Raw genomic sequence first — 16329 nt, 5'->3', positions numbered from 1 at the left:
TTTCACCATAAACCGGCCACGGCCAGGTGCTTTTCACAAGATTTTTGTCAGGAGTGACAGGAATTATCAGAAGAATTGTACAAGAACCAAGGACCACTTGTGGAGAGCAACTGAACAACTGTTCAAGTTATTCTTTGTCCCTCAAAGGGCAATTTATGCACAGCAGGAGTACACATACATAAAAACATTATGAAACATACAATGCAAACCACACAGCAGTAAAACAGTGTAACTACAAATATAAAAGAAGTACTAACCAAGAAGCCATAGCAATAAATAAATAAATAATACATAATAGTCATATACCCAAAATGGACAAGAGCTACCGCCTCCTGTTATTAGAGTTTAAGACTTGAACAGAGAGGGGAGTAAAAGAATTCCTGTATCTTTGTTTCGACCCACATGGGGTTCTAAAACGCAAGGCAGATGGTAACAATTTGTATTCAGCAAACAAATGATGTGTAGGGTCATGACTGATATACAAGGGTTTCTTAAGCACCTGTTTCTTAAAAATTTCAGTAAGGCTACTGAACTTCACCCCCACAATCTTACTGACCACCTTAACAATTTTTAAAAGTGCATGTGTGAACGGAATGGAGGACGATTCTTGTTTCTTGCCTGCAACAAGACAAGAGTCCCAGTTAATGACTTTAATTCGCACAAAAGTGACTCACGATTGACATTTTTAAATGGCTTTGAGAGGGGTTAAGAAAAGCACTTGTCACTTCTGAAAAGCAGCGAAGCAATGAACCAATGAAGCAGTGGATTGGAGCACTGCTTCTTTACTTCAAGCTTCAAGAACAGCCGTTGCAGAAGCGGTTTGATTTCAGACCCGCTGCGTGGTCTGAAATCAATGTAAAGAAATGATGATTTTCCCAATAAAACACCCTCAAAAACAATGGTTGCTCTGAAGGACTGATAAGGGAATCCTTAAGCAAAAAGGCTATTGATGTCAGTGGACTGAATCATTTCTTAACGATTCTCGAAAAGAATCAGTTCTGTCTATCCAACCCTTGCACCCCCCTGAAGAACTTGGGAGCGCCAAACAGTTTGAAAACCACTGGTTTAAAGCATTCTGTTCACCCATGTACAGATGTGGTGGAACTATAAGAAAAGTTCTTTACATCATGTTTTTGTTGCATATAATGATGTAAGGTGGGTGCTCTGCATCTTCCAAGATGCAACATTGCAACTTTGATGTTTCTGAACTGTAAAGTTCTTGATGTCCAGCAACGATCAAAAAGCTGACATACAAATTTATAGTGAGATTGTATGCATCTGAGAACCAAGTAATACATACTGTACTCTGGTAAACCCAGGTACCAGTGTACTAACATCATACACATCTGGAATGTGGAGGCAGTGGTACCAAGAGCTGTTTATTTTATTTAGTATTTTAAATGTTTGCATTTGTTTTGTGTGTTATACATGAGAAATTTAGTGGACTTGATTGAGAATTTTGTGTTGATCATTAACTGTGCCCTAAAAATATCCAGAATGGGTCTGGCCTATAATTCCAAGACAAATGTTACCATCTAGTGGTTCACGTGTCACATTACATGTCGACCAAAATAAATAAATAAATAGAAATCGTGACGTGGACGCCAAGTTTTAAATACACATCGCCTATTGGTCAGTAAAAGCTGGCATTTCATTGATCTAATTTTTGATTGGTGAGTTGACTAAAAACAGCCAGCAGGTTTTTACTATGTTTGTTAGCTTTAGCTTCATCATAGCGGTCTTACCCAAACAACAGGTTCGTGCTTCATTTATCATTTCTGCCAGCGATTGGCGTTATGCACTCTTATGCGGCATTATCGATGTAAACAGCAGTGACCTGCATTTACTAGCTAACACTGTATTAGCAGTGTTAGCGCTACCTTTATGTCCATTAGCGTATAAGCTAACAGCATAGTTGACGGCTCATTTACCAAACAAATTAAGTAGTTTTGATAATGAACGTTGTTTAAGATATTAATAATCCACATTGGTCTCGCGTCCGTTATAAGTTCAGTTCAAACGTGGCGGTTTGCCTACTTTGTGAAGTGACTACGTGGGAGGCGCAGCGTGGAGCGATAACTCGGGAAGCTAGTAGCGTTGCTACGCAACACAAGATGACACCAAAGCCGATTTTTAGTGACAGACGTGACTTTGTACTTCGTGTAATACCTAAACATAGACTTACAGCTTTAATCTTGATTTATAAAAATATGATTGTTGGGTAGTTGGAGATCATTTACACTACGTTGCTATAGTAACACCCAGACACTATAATGCTGTCTTCTTATCTGTCAGAGTAGCCTATTATTCGTGGCACATTTCTTAAAAATAACAGGAAAATAACAAGTATTGATGTAAGGCTGAAACCGTACATCCCCACATTATAAGGGCCAAGCGTTTGAATGAAATCAGCCTTTGCCGAGTAGCAGCTGTTGGCATGACAGCTGTGTTTAGCATCAGCTGCATTACATTAATGAGAATTTTTTTGTTTGTTTGTTTGTTTGTTTTTTCTTTTAAAGCATCTTGCCATTATGTGTCTGTGCATCATCACACAGTGTGAGATCAGCTTTCGAGATGGCAATGAGCAACACTGGTCTCGACCTGAACATGGTTTATAGACTTCTAATCCAATTTGCATATCTTATTTTTAGGGATGGGAAAGATGCCTGTCGTGATCCTCCAGCAGCAGCTGCTCAGTGGCAGGCAGTGACTGTGCTGCCGTACACAATGAAGAAGCTATTTAGCTTTCCAAAGAAAAAGAAACATTCCTCGAGTACTCCTGATAGTGGAAGTGTACTGTCTGCCAGCTATGAACTTAAAGAGAAGGACCTTGGCAAGGTTCACAAAGCTGCTTTAGCTGGTGACTTGGCTAAATTGAAACAACTTGCAAAAAAGAATGATGTCAACCAGCTGGACAAGGAGAACAGGTAACTGGGGGGATCGGGTGTGCAGCCAAGAGGTCTGCCGATGGAAGTGCTACTGAGTTACTGCATGCATTAGACTAAACTTCAACTTGCTTTAATGTTTTCAGAATTCAGAGTAAGGTGGTGACACACCAAGGATTGTTAATGTGTTTTTAAAAAAATGATTAAAAAGGAGACTCACATTACAAATGTTAAACACAGTGGAAAAACAACAATTCGTACAAAATTATTTTAATTCAGTGAAAGCCTGTATGCTGTAGGTACACTCAGTTGTACACCTAGATAAGTCTAATGCAGTATAACAACAGTCGTGTAATAAACCCTTCATAAATCAGGATTATAATGTTCCATTTGTATTGAATGTATTTTAGAAAGTTGTTGATTTATTTTAACATAATTTTGGAAGCTGTAATTTTTGTTGCTGTTCAGATGTTGTAGTTATGCTGAGAGGTGTGTACCTAATACAGTATTTACCTTTCCGCAGCAAGGGAGTTAAATAAATTTAAATTCTGGAGGGAACAGAATTGGAGTAGAGAGCCTGTGGTTGCTCATATAGTGGCTTATATAGTGTGGTGGCTCATATAGTGTGTATTTCTAATTACAGTTTATTGTTGGGTAAAGGGTGGAGGTGATTAAGGTGTTGGGCTTGAGACCAGAAGATCCTCGGTTCAAATCCCAGCCTGAATGGAAAATCACTACGGGTCCTTGGGCAAGGTCTTTAATCCCCTATTGCTCCCAGTGTGTAGTGAGTGCCTTGTATGGCAGCACCCTCACATCGGGGTGAATGTGAGGCATTATTTGTAAAGCTCTTTGAGTGTCTGATGCAGATGGAAAAGCGCTATATAAATACAGTCCATTTACCATTTAAAGGTAAAAATTAAGCATATTTTGTCATCTTATTATGTAAATCCATAGGTTGTCTGTCAGGAGAACAAAATTCTTACCAGCATCCATAGTTATATCCAGTTAACTAATTGCCTGATGTTTAGTACCAGTTGTTTTTCCACAAAGCCCAGAAAAATTAAATGTCCACATTCAGGGCACAAAGTTCTATAATAAGGATGTAGGGAGAATTGAGAAGTACCATGTCCTCTATACAATTAAGTTGTTGCTGTTGTGTTTGTTTGTTTGTTTGTTTTTTTGCAAAAAACATAAATAGTTCTACTGCAGTGTTGTACGGTGATGATATGACCTCCACGTCCAGTATATTTTTATTTTTTTCTGTGCCATGTTTGTGATTCAACCAGTTTAAGTTTGACACACCCATACTGTACATCACTGAGTCAAGTGACTTGGGTTTTTAGAATTCTGAAGTAAACCCTGTCGTGTTGCTTTGGCAACTGATCTTGTGCATCAGTGTTCACTACAAACTAATTAGTTCATCCTCCTTATGCGCTGTTTGTTATTTGGTGAGTTACATGTTGATAGCGTTGATTATTTTTGAGTTATTATCTACACAAGCTGGCATGATTAGTATCAGTGCAAAGGGGTTGCTGGCATCTGGTAGAAGTAATGCCTGGTAGCTAACACCACATTTCTTCTAACAAATTTTCTCAGTTTAGCTGGCTCAATTCAGAAGGCGTAATTTCTGGATAGGTACAGTTGTATGTAAAAGTTTGGGCACCCCTGATGATTTCCATGTTTTTCCTTTATAAATCATTGGTTGTGTGGATCAGCAGTTTCAGCTAAATATATCATATAGCAGACAAACACAATGATATTTGAGAAGTGAAATGAAGTTTATAGGATTTACAGAAAGTGTGCAATAATTCTTTAAACAAAATTAGGCAGGTGCATAAATTTGGGCACCCCAACAGAAAAAATACATCAGTATTTAGTAGATCCTCCTTTTGCAGACATAACAGCCTCTAAATGCTTCCTATAGCTTCCAATGAGAGTCTGGATTCTGGTTGAAGGTATTTTGGACCATTCTTCTTTACAAAACATCTCAGGTTTGTTGGTTTCCAAGCATAGACAGCCCGCTTAAAATCACACCACAGATTTTCAATTATGTTCAGGTCTGGGGACTGAGGTGGCCATTCCAGAACATTGTACTTGTTCCTCTGCATGAATGCCTTAGTAGATTTTGAGCAGTGTTTAGGGTCGTCTTGTTGAAAGATCCAGCCCCTGCGCAACTTCAACTTTGTCACTGATTCATGAACATTGTTCTCAAGAATCTGCTGATATTGACTGGAATTCAGAGTGGACCCTCAGCTTGAACAAGATTCCCAGTACCTGCACTGGCCACACAGCATGATGAAACCACCCACCCAATTTTACTGTAGGTAGCAAGCATTTTTTTTTTTTTTTTGAATGCTGTGTTCTTTTTCAGCCATGCATACCACCCCTTGTTTTGTCCAAATAACTAAATTTTAGTTTCATCAGTCCACAGCACCTTATTCCAAATTTAAGCTGGTTTGTCCAAATGTGATTTAGCATACCTCAAGGGACTCTGTTTGTGAAAAGGCTTCCTCTGCATTACAGCATCATACAGCATCTCTTTGTGCAAAGTGTGCTGTATAGTTGAACAATGCACAGAGACACTGTCTGCAGCAAGATCATGTTGTAGGTCTTTGGAGCAGGTCTGTGGGTTGATTATGCCTCTTCTCACCATCCTTCGCTTCAGCTTATCTGAGATTTTTCTTGGCCTGCCACTTTGGGCCTTAACTAGTACTGTGCCTGGGGTCTTCCATTTCCTCACTATGTTCCTCACAGTGGAAACTGACAGCTGAAATCTCTGAGATAGCTTTTTGTATCCTTCCCCTAAACCATGATGTTGAACAATCTTTGTTTTCAGGTCATTAGAGAGTTGTTTAGAGGCTCCCATGTTGCCACTCATTAGAAGAGATGCAAAGAGGGGAAACATTGGGAAATGGCCACCTTAAATAACCTTTCTCATGATTAGATTCTCCTGTGTAAGGAGGTCAAGGGTCAATGAGCTTACTAAACAATTTTGTGTTCCAATAATTAGTGCTAAATGTATTCAAATCAGTAAAATGACAAGGGTGCCCAAATTTATGCGCCTAATTTTGTTTAAATAATTATTGCACACTTTCTGTAAATACTAGAAACTTCATTTCACTTCTCAAATATCAGTGTGTTTGTCTGCTATATGATATATTTAACTGAAATTTATGATCCAGACAACCAATGATTTATAAAGGAAAATCATGAAAATTATCAGGGACGGCCAAACTTTTGCATACAACTGTATCTTCACTTACAAACAGACAGGATAATGACACAGTTGGATTCATGTTGTTAGCATACATTTCAATGTATGAATTATTCTAGTTTGAGCAAGTCAGATATCAAGCTGGCTATTGTTTTTGACAATTCATTATTAAATAGGGATTCAGCTTCATAGAACCTGGCAGAAAATTACTGGGTCTGACTAATCAGGAAAGGCTTGTTTGACTTACAGTGGGGTTAAAAAAAAGTATTTAGTCAGTCCCTGATTGTGCAAGTTCTCCTTCTTAAAAAGATGAGAGAGGTTTGTAATTTTCAACATAGGTACACTTCAACTGTGAGAGACAAAATGAGAAAAAAAATCCAGGAAATCACATTGTATGATTTTTAAAGAATTTATTTGTAAATTATGGTGGGAAATAAGTATTTGGTCAATAACAAAAGTTCAACTCAGTACTTTGTAACATAATCTTTGTTGGCAATGACAGAGGTCAAACGTTTCCTGTAAGTCTTCACCAAGTTTGCACACACTGTAGCTGGTATTTTGGCCCATTCCTCCATGCAGATCTCCTCTAGAGCAGTGATGTTTTGGGGATGTTGCTGGGCAACATGGACTTTCAGCTCCCTCAAATTTTTTATGGGGTTCACGTCTGGAGACTGGCTTGGCCACTCCAGGACCTTGAAATGCTTTTTACGGAGCCACTCCTTCATTGCCCGAGCGGTGTGTTTGGGGTCATTGTCATGCTGGAAGACCCAGCCATGTTGCATCTTCAATGCTGTCACTGATGGAAGGAGGTTTTGGCCTAAAATTTCACGATACATGGCCCCATTCATTCTTCCCTTAACACAGATCAGTCGCCCTGTCCCCTTTACAAAAAACAGCCCCAAAGCATGATGTTTCCACCGCAATGCTTCACAGTAGGTATGGTTTTCTTGGATTGCAACTCAGCATTCTTCTTCCTCCAAACACGACGAGTTGAGTTTTTACCAAAATGTTCTATTTTGGTTTCATCTGACCACATGATATTCTCCTAGTCCTCTTCTGGATCATTCATATGATCTCTGGCAAACTTCAGATGGGCCTGGACACGTACTGGCTTAAGCAGGGGGACACACCTGGCACTGCAAGATTTGAGTCCCTCTCTGCATAGTGTGTAGCCTTTGTTTCTTTGGTCCCAGCTCTCTGCAGGACATTCATCAGGTCCCCCCATGTAGTTCTGGGATTTTTGTTCACCGTTCTCATGATCATTTTGACCCCACGGGATGACATCTTGCTTGGAGCTCCAGATCGAGGGAGATTATCATTGGTCTTGTATGTCTTCCATTTTCTTTCCCCCACAGTTGATTTATCCACACGAACCTGCTTGACTATTGTAGATTCACTCTTTCCAGCCTGGTGCACATCTACAATTTTCTTTCTGGTGTCCTTCAACAGCTCTTTGGTATTGGCCATGGTTGAGTTTGGAGTCTGACTGTTTGAGGCTGTGGACAGGTGTCTTTATTCAGATAACGAGTTCCAGCAGGTGCCATTAATACAGGTAACAGGTGGAGGACAGAAGAGCTTCTTAAAGAAGAAGTTACAGGTCTGTGGGAGCCAGAAATCTTGCTTGTTTGTGGGTGACCAAATACTTATTTTCCACCATAATTTACAAATAAATTCTTTAAAAATCATACAATGTGATTTTCTGGATTTTTTTTTTTCTCATTTTGTCTCTCACAGTTGAAGTGTACCTATGATGAAAATTGAAGTCCTTGAACCAATTAACAGAATGGCCTGGATGGGATGCCAGTCCAACACAAGTTACTACCCCAGAATGCGCTGGTACCTACACACAGATGGTCAGCAATACATCCATTGCACAGTCTACATCATCTCTGACATCAAGCATGGCAACAGCCGAAAAGGTTGTAATGATGTATCTACTGCAAAAACAGACAAAATCATAAGCAGCAGTGTAGAGGAAGGTGGTCTGGGAGGGTATTAAATACTTCAAGTTAAGTGTGTATGTATACAGCGAGTAAATAAGTACTCCCCTACCCTACATGATGGGTAGTGGAGGTGATGGTCTCGTGGTTAAGCATTGGGCTTGAGACCAGAGGATCCTCTGTTCCAATCCCAGCCTGACCGGAAAATCACTGAGGGCCCTTGGGCAAGGTCCTTAATCCCCTAGTTGCTCCCAGTGTGTAGTGAGCGCCTTGTATGGCAGCACCCTGACATCAGGGTGAATGTGAAGCATTATTGTAAAGCGCTTTGAGCGTCTGATGCAGATGGAAATGCATGATATAAATACAGTCCATTCACCATTTTACTGAACATGTTAGCAATTTTCTCAGTACATATATTTCTAAAGGTGCTGTTGACATGAAATTTCACCAGATGTCAGTAACAACCCAAGTAATACACACATACAAAGAAACCAAAACATATCAGAATCAAATTTATTGCCAAGTAAGTTCACACGTACAGAGAATTTGATCTGGTGTTATTAGTGCATAAACAGTCAGAAAAAGTCAAAGTCGGCTTTATTGTCAGTTGTACTCGACATACTAGACATACAAGTACTAGACATACAAGGAATTGAAATTTTGTTTCTCACCTTCCCTCTGTGATGACGGGACAAGACATTTCAACAATAAAGGACAGTAAAGTGAACAAGTATTTACAGTGTAGTGTCTGAGGTAGTAGTAAAAGTGGAAAGTGCAGTAGTGCAAACCATTCAGTATTTGTAGCAGCAGCAGCAGATTTTTGTTAAGACAGTGTGCAAGTGGTGTGGGAGTGATAAATTGAAACAGTGCAGGACATTGGCCATGGGCAACAGATTTTATATACATATGTATATTTATAGGGCGTCCCAAAAATATACAACATTTAAAACACTCGGTTTGACCCTTAAATACTACAAATGTAATCATTTATGTTTCTTTTTTACTTGGAGAGACCCTGAAGTTCATGTTGATGCCAAGCAAGAGTCAGGAAAAAGCCAAGATTAACCATACTACAGTGAACAAAAATTATTGCGTTTTGGCACCAGACCTAGAGTGTCAAACAGGTGCAGCGACGTTATGCTAGACTGACAAAATGCAGGGCCAATATTGACATTGGTATGAAAAACTTCAACCTTTCAGCTTTCTATCCAGCCATAAATTTATTTCCTAGGAGAGAGTGTGGTTGTTTTTTGTCTTCCTGATGCCACGGAACAGGTTGGCTCTCGCTGTTCTCAAGCCAGATTCATCCCTTGCTCTGAAGGCTTTGTCTCTGGCTCTCAGCAGCTTGTGGACATCACCTGTCAGCCATGGTTTCCGGTTGGCCCGGGTGATGATGGTTTTTGTGTGGGTCACATCATCAGTGCACGTTGTGATGTAGGGTAGGGAGAGCTGGAGAGCAGAGGTGGACCCCTCTGGCCACACTCTTATGCGCGTAGCCCTCAACATACTGCTCCGTATTCAGAAAAAACTCCACGTGAAGTGGGCGGAGAGCTGCTCATTACAGCGTAGATGATACACTGTAATGAGCAGCTCTACGAATACGGCACTGTTACAGGGGCTTTACCTGCTTCTTAACAGATTTGATGACTTTCGCAGTTTGTCTGTATGCTGGCATTAGCATAACAGTGATGTGGTCAGATAGTCTGATGTGGGAAGAGGGGTGGCTTTGTATGCTCCTTTGTGTGTGGTGTAAACCAAGTCCAAGGTATTTTTTCCCCTTGTTGGGAAATCAGCATGCTGGTGAAATTTTGGAAGGACAGTTTTGAGATCAGCATGATTAAAATCTCCAGTGAGGATGATAAAACCGTCTGGGTGTGCAGTTTGTTGTTTACTGATAGCCTGGTACAGTTCACTGAGTGCTGCATTCCTATCAGTGCTGCTGTTGGTGGGTGGGATGTAGACTGCGACCAGCAAAATCGCAGTAAACTCCCTGGGCAGATAGAAGGGACGGCACTTAATGATCATAAACTCCGCTAGTGATGTGCAGTGTTTGCACACCACCACAGCGTCCCGGCACCACTCATTCCAAATGTAGACGCACAGACCCCCGCCACGAGTGTTTCCTCCGTTTATGAGGGCCCGGTCAGCTCGATAGCATGGTAGCTGCTCCAGTTGAATAGTAGAGTCGGGGATGTTATCATTTAGCCATGTTTCTGTGAAAACAAGCACACAGCAGTTACTCACTGTGCGATTTGCTGACCTCAGCAGTCGTATGTGATCCATTTTGTTGTCCAACGATCATACATTTGCCAAGAGGATCGATGGTATGGCTGGGCAAGTTGGATTAGCCGTTACCGTAGCTCGGATATCTCCGCGCTTGCCCCTCTTCTGTTTCCTCACGCACCATTTCCGGGGCTTTCTCTCCCGGCGAGGAGATGCAGGCAAGTCCGGTATTGTTGTAGGTCGCCGGAATAATCCAAGCTCCTTTAGCGTCTCTGTTGCGAAGTCCAAAACGTTGCAAATCTTGCTTTTGGATATGTCTAGCAGACTCTGTCGACTGTACTTGTATTCGGACTTTGACAGACGAGACGAAAAAGACGTAAAACTATCTGACGAACATATCACCGCAAAGTTGGGGACACTGGCAAAGTTCATATAATTGAAGGAAGGATGAATGGAAAAATGTACTGAGACATTCTTCATAAAAATCTACCAGGATGATGAAGATGAAATGAGGGTGACAGTGATCCCAAACACACAACCAAGCTTTCATTTGGTTTCAGAGAATGAAAATAAAGCTGCTAGAATGGCCCAGCCAATCACCTGACTTGAATCCAACAGAAAATCTATGGAAAGAACTAAAGATCAGAGTTCAGGAAGAGGTACATGGAACCTTCAAGATTTGAAGACTGTTTGTGTTGAAGAATGGGCCAAAATCACACCTGAGTAATGCATGCGACTTGTTTCTCCATACAGGAGGTGTCTTGAAGCTGTCATTACCAACAAAAGCTTTTGTAGGAAGTCTTAATTCAATTTCATGTTCAATACTTTTTCACTGTGTCATTCCATTATATTACACATAATTTCTGTACTTAATGTGTTTTTGTTGTTGGTTTTTTGCATGTGTGGTTTACTTGGGTTGTTACTGACACCTGGTGAAAAGTTCATGCCAATAGCATCACTAGGAAAAAGGGTGACCTGTTCAAAACGTATTTACCGTGTGTGTGTGTGTACCATTCAAGGGTTAGGGTTAGGTTATTTATTTATTTATTGCTAAACTCAATTGTGACTTATATACTGAAAAATCAAACATTTGATCTTGATAATAATAATTACATGGACTATTTGTATAGTACTTTTCCAGGAATCAAAGCACCAGACAAAAAAAAACTCTAATAATCAAGGAATAATGTCATTAATAAAGAGTACACTTCAACAACGTACAAAAATCCCAAATTAAAGAGCTCATAATACAGGAAGAAGATGCAAGTTATTCTCCAGTGCTACTTCTATATGGATTTTTCCTCTTCAAGAGACATTTTTTAATAGGGGTGACTTATTCTCTGGTATTTATGTGGTAGCCTTAAATATTTGATGAAGGTATTATTTTAAAAACAGGTTTAGGAAGTGACTTTTGTTCGGTGCCTCAGAGCTGCAAAGATATTTTCTTGTCTTTTTTGTTGCCAGTAGGTAAGCCTTTATTTGCCCAATGTCAGTGGCAGTTATGCCCATCTTGTCTTTTGTTCATCTGCTTAGCTTTATCACACCGGGAGGACCCACACTGGCTCTTCAGCATTGTAAATTTTCAGGTTCAGTTGAGTCAATCTTACTTGGTGTGAATGGAGGAATGTCCCCTCCACAGGTAGAAATAGTCCTGCATAAGAAGCACTTTCAGTGCTTTCTCTGACAGTCCATCCGCACAAATTCCACACGATGAAGGAATATTTGTATATCTTTTCACTCAAAACACTAGAACTACTGCATGTGTATGTCATTATGGGAAGGTGTGAAATTAACAACACTGACAAGGGGTTGAAAAGGCGGGGTAGGCCAGTGGGTATCCAGTGGTTATTTAGTTAAACTCAAATTAGACGTATTAGTTGTATAGTGTGGGAACATCAATTACAACACTGTGGCTACTCGTATGTGCTGCATTTCTTTATGTATGATATTCACACAGGCGTCTCTGTCTTGCAGACATCAGCAAATTTAAAAGGCCAAGGGAATGCCTGCATATCACCTGGCAGATGGATGGCTACATTTGGGACAGAGAGATGGTCCACAGATCTGTCTATATGTGGTTATCAATCAAAACCCATGGTGGTGCCTTGGGGGTGCGCAACATGCACTGTACAAAAATATAAACAGAACACTTTTGTTTTTGCTTCCATTTTTTATGAGCTGAACTCAAAGATCTAAAACATTTTCTTTGTACACAAAAGTCGTATTTCTCTCAAATATTAAACAAACAAATCTGTCTAAATCTGTGTTAGTGACCTCACAGGTGTGGCATATCAAGATGCGGATTAGACAGCACAGGTGTGCCTTAGGCTGGCCACAATAAATGGCCACTCTGAAATGTTCAGTTTTATCACACAGCACAAGGCCACATATGTTGCAGGTTTTGAGGGAGCGTTGAGTTGGCATGCTGACTAAAGGAATGTCCACCAGAGCTGTTGCCCGTGAATTGAATGTTCATTTCTCTACCATAAGCCGTCTCCAAAGGCATTTCAGAGAATTTGGCAGCACATCCAACCGGCATCACAACCGCAGAGCATGTTTAACCACACCAGCCCAGGACCTCCACATCCATCATGTTCACCTCCAAGATTGTCTGAAACCAGCCACCCGGACAGCTGCTGCAACAATCGGTTTGCAGAACCAGAGAATTTCTGCACAGACTGTCAGAAACGTCTAAGGTAAGCTCAGCTGCATGCTCGTTGTCCTCATCGGGGTCTTGACCTGACTGCAGCTTGTTGTCGTAACCAACTTGAGTGGGCAAATGCTCACATTCAATGGCATCTGGCTGCTAATCAACTCTATGTGAAGGAAATGTGTTGCAATGGGTGAGGCAAATGGCGGTCACACAAGATACTGGTTTTCTGAACCCCCCCCCCCCCCCCCCCAAATAAAGCAAAACACATTTCAGAGTGGCCTTTTATTGTGACCAGCCTAGGGCACACCTGTGCAATAATCATTCTGTCTATTCAGCATCTTTATATGCCACACCTTTGAGGTGGGATGAATTATCTCGGCAAAGGAGGAGTGGTCACTAACACAGATTTAGACAGATTTGTGAAGAATATTTGAGAGAAATGGTCTTTTGTGTATGTTGAGAATGTTTTAGATCTTTGAGTTTAGCTCATGAAAAATGGGAGCAAAAACAAAAGCGTTGCATTTATATTTTTGTTCAGTGTAATTTGACACAAATGCGTGATGGGCAGTACGGTGGCTTAATGATTAGTATTGTTGCCACACAGCAAGACATACACTCTCATGAGCGCCACTAGCTTAGCTTATGGCAAGCTAAAAGTGGATGCTCTTGTTACGGCCGAACAACTGTCCAGTTTCTGCGTATTCTGTGTTAGTACGCGCCCCCGGCCAACGTGTTTGATGAATTCCTGTGCAAAAAGTAGTTCCCAGATAATTGTGATATATTTCTGTGAGATAATGAGTATATGTCATCTAAATCAATTCTAAAATTTACCAGTAATAAAATTATAAAGATAACTGAAGTTTTAAGAGTGGCTGTAATAAGTATTTAAGAAACTTAAAGTTTCTGAGCAACTTGACCTGTTATTCCTCAAGCACACTGTAAACATTGACACGATGGAGTTTGATACGGAAGAGTTCAGAAAGATACGATTACCATTTACAGTTGACGATGAAAGACTTGGGTGTTAACTTCGTGTTAAAGTCAGAACAAGAAGCAGCACTGAAAGAGATCTATCTGGGAATATTCTGTATGTTGCCCACAGCAAGATCCAGCAACATCATCTCATGTCGGCAAGTCACGAGCTAGTGGCGCTCGTGAGAGTGTGGCGAAAGTAATTCGGCGAGTTCAGTCTGTGGGCGCGAGCTATCCCACAATCTCAAAATAGCAGAGATGTCGGTCCAATGACAGCGGCACTCACAACAGGGTGAGCACGAAGGTCCTGGGGTTGCTCTTCCCACCTGGTCCTTCTTGTGTGGAGTCTGCATGTTGTAAACGTGTTCATGTAGGTTCCCACTGGGTGCTCCAGCTTCCTCCCACTTCCAAAGACATGCAGGTTAAGTGTACTGGAAACGTTAAATTGCCCAAAGGTGTATGTGCGAGTGTAAATGAGTTTGTCTTTCTATATGTGGCTCTGCTATAGATGAGTGTCCTGTCCAGGGTGTACCTCTCGCCCTATGACTGCTGGGACAAACTCTTGATTGGAATAAATGAGCATAGAAAATGAATGAATGACCAGTCCATGCTGCTCCACCTGACGTGATACTGTAGTATGCATCAGTTAATTTTTGAACAAGGATAGTCCTCTGACAACCAATATGTCAGGATCTATTGTGGAGGTTCAGAAAATAATGTAAGTGTTCAGCTGGTAATAAAATAATAAATTCAAAATTCAGGCCTAGAGTGATCCGTGGAACTGTTTTTAATGAGAAAAAAAACATTTGTATGTATGGCTGTCTTTACTGTTGCAGAAGTGCTCTTCACATTGCCTGTGCCTGTGGACATGTTGAGGTGGTTCAGTTTCTCGTTGATAGCAAAGCCAAGCTTAACCTCTGTGACAATCAAAATAGATCTGCCTTAATGAAGGTAATACTGAATTATGTGATTGTTAAAGTAATTTTTAATTGAATAAGACAATCGTGTTGAGATGACCATAATTGAATATTTACATCATGCATTGATTTCCTTGCAATGTATATCCACATTCTTGCCTGTATTCCACAATATCAGGCAGTCCAGGTGCAGAATGAACGCTGTGTCAGCATACTGCTGGAGAATCATGCTGACCCAAAGCTGGTGGACATCAATGGCAACACTGCCTTACATTTGGCAGCAAACATCCCATCCATCTCCACTGCCGTGTTACTCCTGGAGTATGATGCTGACATCAATGCTTCAAACAAGGTGATCCTTTCTAATGTTATCACAGCACAATCTGCCGCCATCAGGTGTCATGTTGACATATTTTTGAATTGGTGTATGCTGAAATCCTTTTCAGTCCCAGTACCACGCTTCCACATACCTAACAGATACAATCGGCACCAACACCAAGTGGCCACCAGGGCCTATGTAGGACTCATTTTTTCCTTCTTCTGCAGTGGGTTATAGGCTGTATTGTATGTTATTCTCAGATGTCTCATTTGTCCACAAATCAAAGATAATCACTTTATTGTCTTGGTTGCACATCCGGGCGCTCCGTCTGTGAGGTCTTACCAGCGTGCTTAGCAACGCCGGCTGGGGTGTAAACAGTCAGTAGCAGACAATGAAGTTGATGCAAGTTTTTTCATTTTCACCACTGTTTTGTTTTTATATATACAGCGGTCCCTCGTTTATCGTGGGAGTTACGTTCTAAAAATAATCCGCGTTAGGCGAAATCTGCGAAGTAGACAGCGTTATTTTTTGCAATTATTATAGACGTTTTAAGGCTGTAAAACCCCTCACTACACACTTTATACACTTTTCCCAAACAGGCATTAACATTTTCTCACTTTTCTCTCATGTGTAAACACTCTCAAAGTTCAAACCTTAGTAGAAAAATAAGACCAACTTGTTTTCAGGCCCAAACATTTGTTTGAGAAATAGAACGTTAGTTCTAAAAGCCATCATAATTATTTATAGACAAACAAATTTAATTTTAACAATCAACCGACGAGGTTGGACACATAAGAAATTATTAATAGTGACTGACCAGTATTTCACAGTTTCTCTGATCGCGCCTCTTCGTCATGGTGCTGCTGCGCTGTCGCGTCTTTTTCCACTGAGTGACACCTCGGTGCAGGTGTCTTTTTCCGAGTGAAGAACACAGTTATGGGTAGTTGTTGGTGCTCTTTTTTTCTTCTGGGCGAGAAGATTCTTATAAACAGACACGCAGAACACAATGTGCTGCGACCGGCCTGCTTGATGAGGACGCAGAACACAATGTGCTGTAAAAAAAAAAAAAAAAAGCATGCAAAATTGGACTATATATATATATATATATATATATATATATATATATATATATATATATATATATATATATATATATATATATATATATATATATATATATATATATATATATATATATATATATAT

At 40.4% G+C, this 16329-nt stretch overlaps 1 protein-coding gene across 1 annotated transcript in view; it reads left to right on the top strand.

Annotated features, from left to right (window-relative positions):
- Positions 1-1677: 1677 nt before the first annotated feature.
- Positions 1678-16329, top strand: part of LOC117515451 (ankyrin repeat domain-containing protein 26-like) — a 109748-nt gene continuing 95096 nt past the window's right edge. Inside the window, 4 exon segments of the mRNA XM_034176013.1 lie at positions 1678-1756; positions 2652-2927; positions 14724-14838; positions 14983-15156. Coding sequence (XP_034031904.1) covers positions 2728-2927; positions 14724-14838; positions 14983-15156 — 489 coding nt within the window. The 5' untranslated portion in view covers positions 1678-1756; positions 2652-2727.

This window comes from Thalassophryne amazonica, chromosome 8 (assembly GCF_902500255.1).
Source record: "Thalassophryne amazonica chromosome 8, fThaAma1.1, whole genome shotgun sequence".
In the NCBI taxonomy this organism is placed as follows: Eukaryota; Metazoa; Chordata; class Actinopteri; order Batrachoidiformes; family Batrachoididae; genus Thalassophryne; species Thalassophryne amazonica.
The sequence above is the reverse complement of the archived record's forward strand: the minus strand, read 5'-3'. Positions and strand labels throughout refer to the sequence as shown.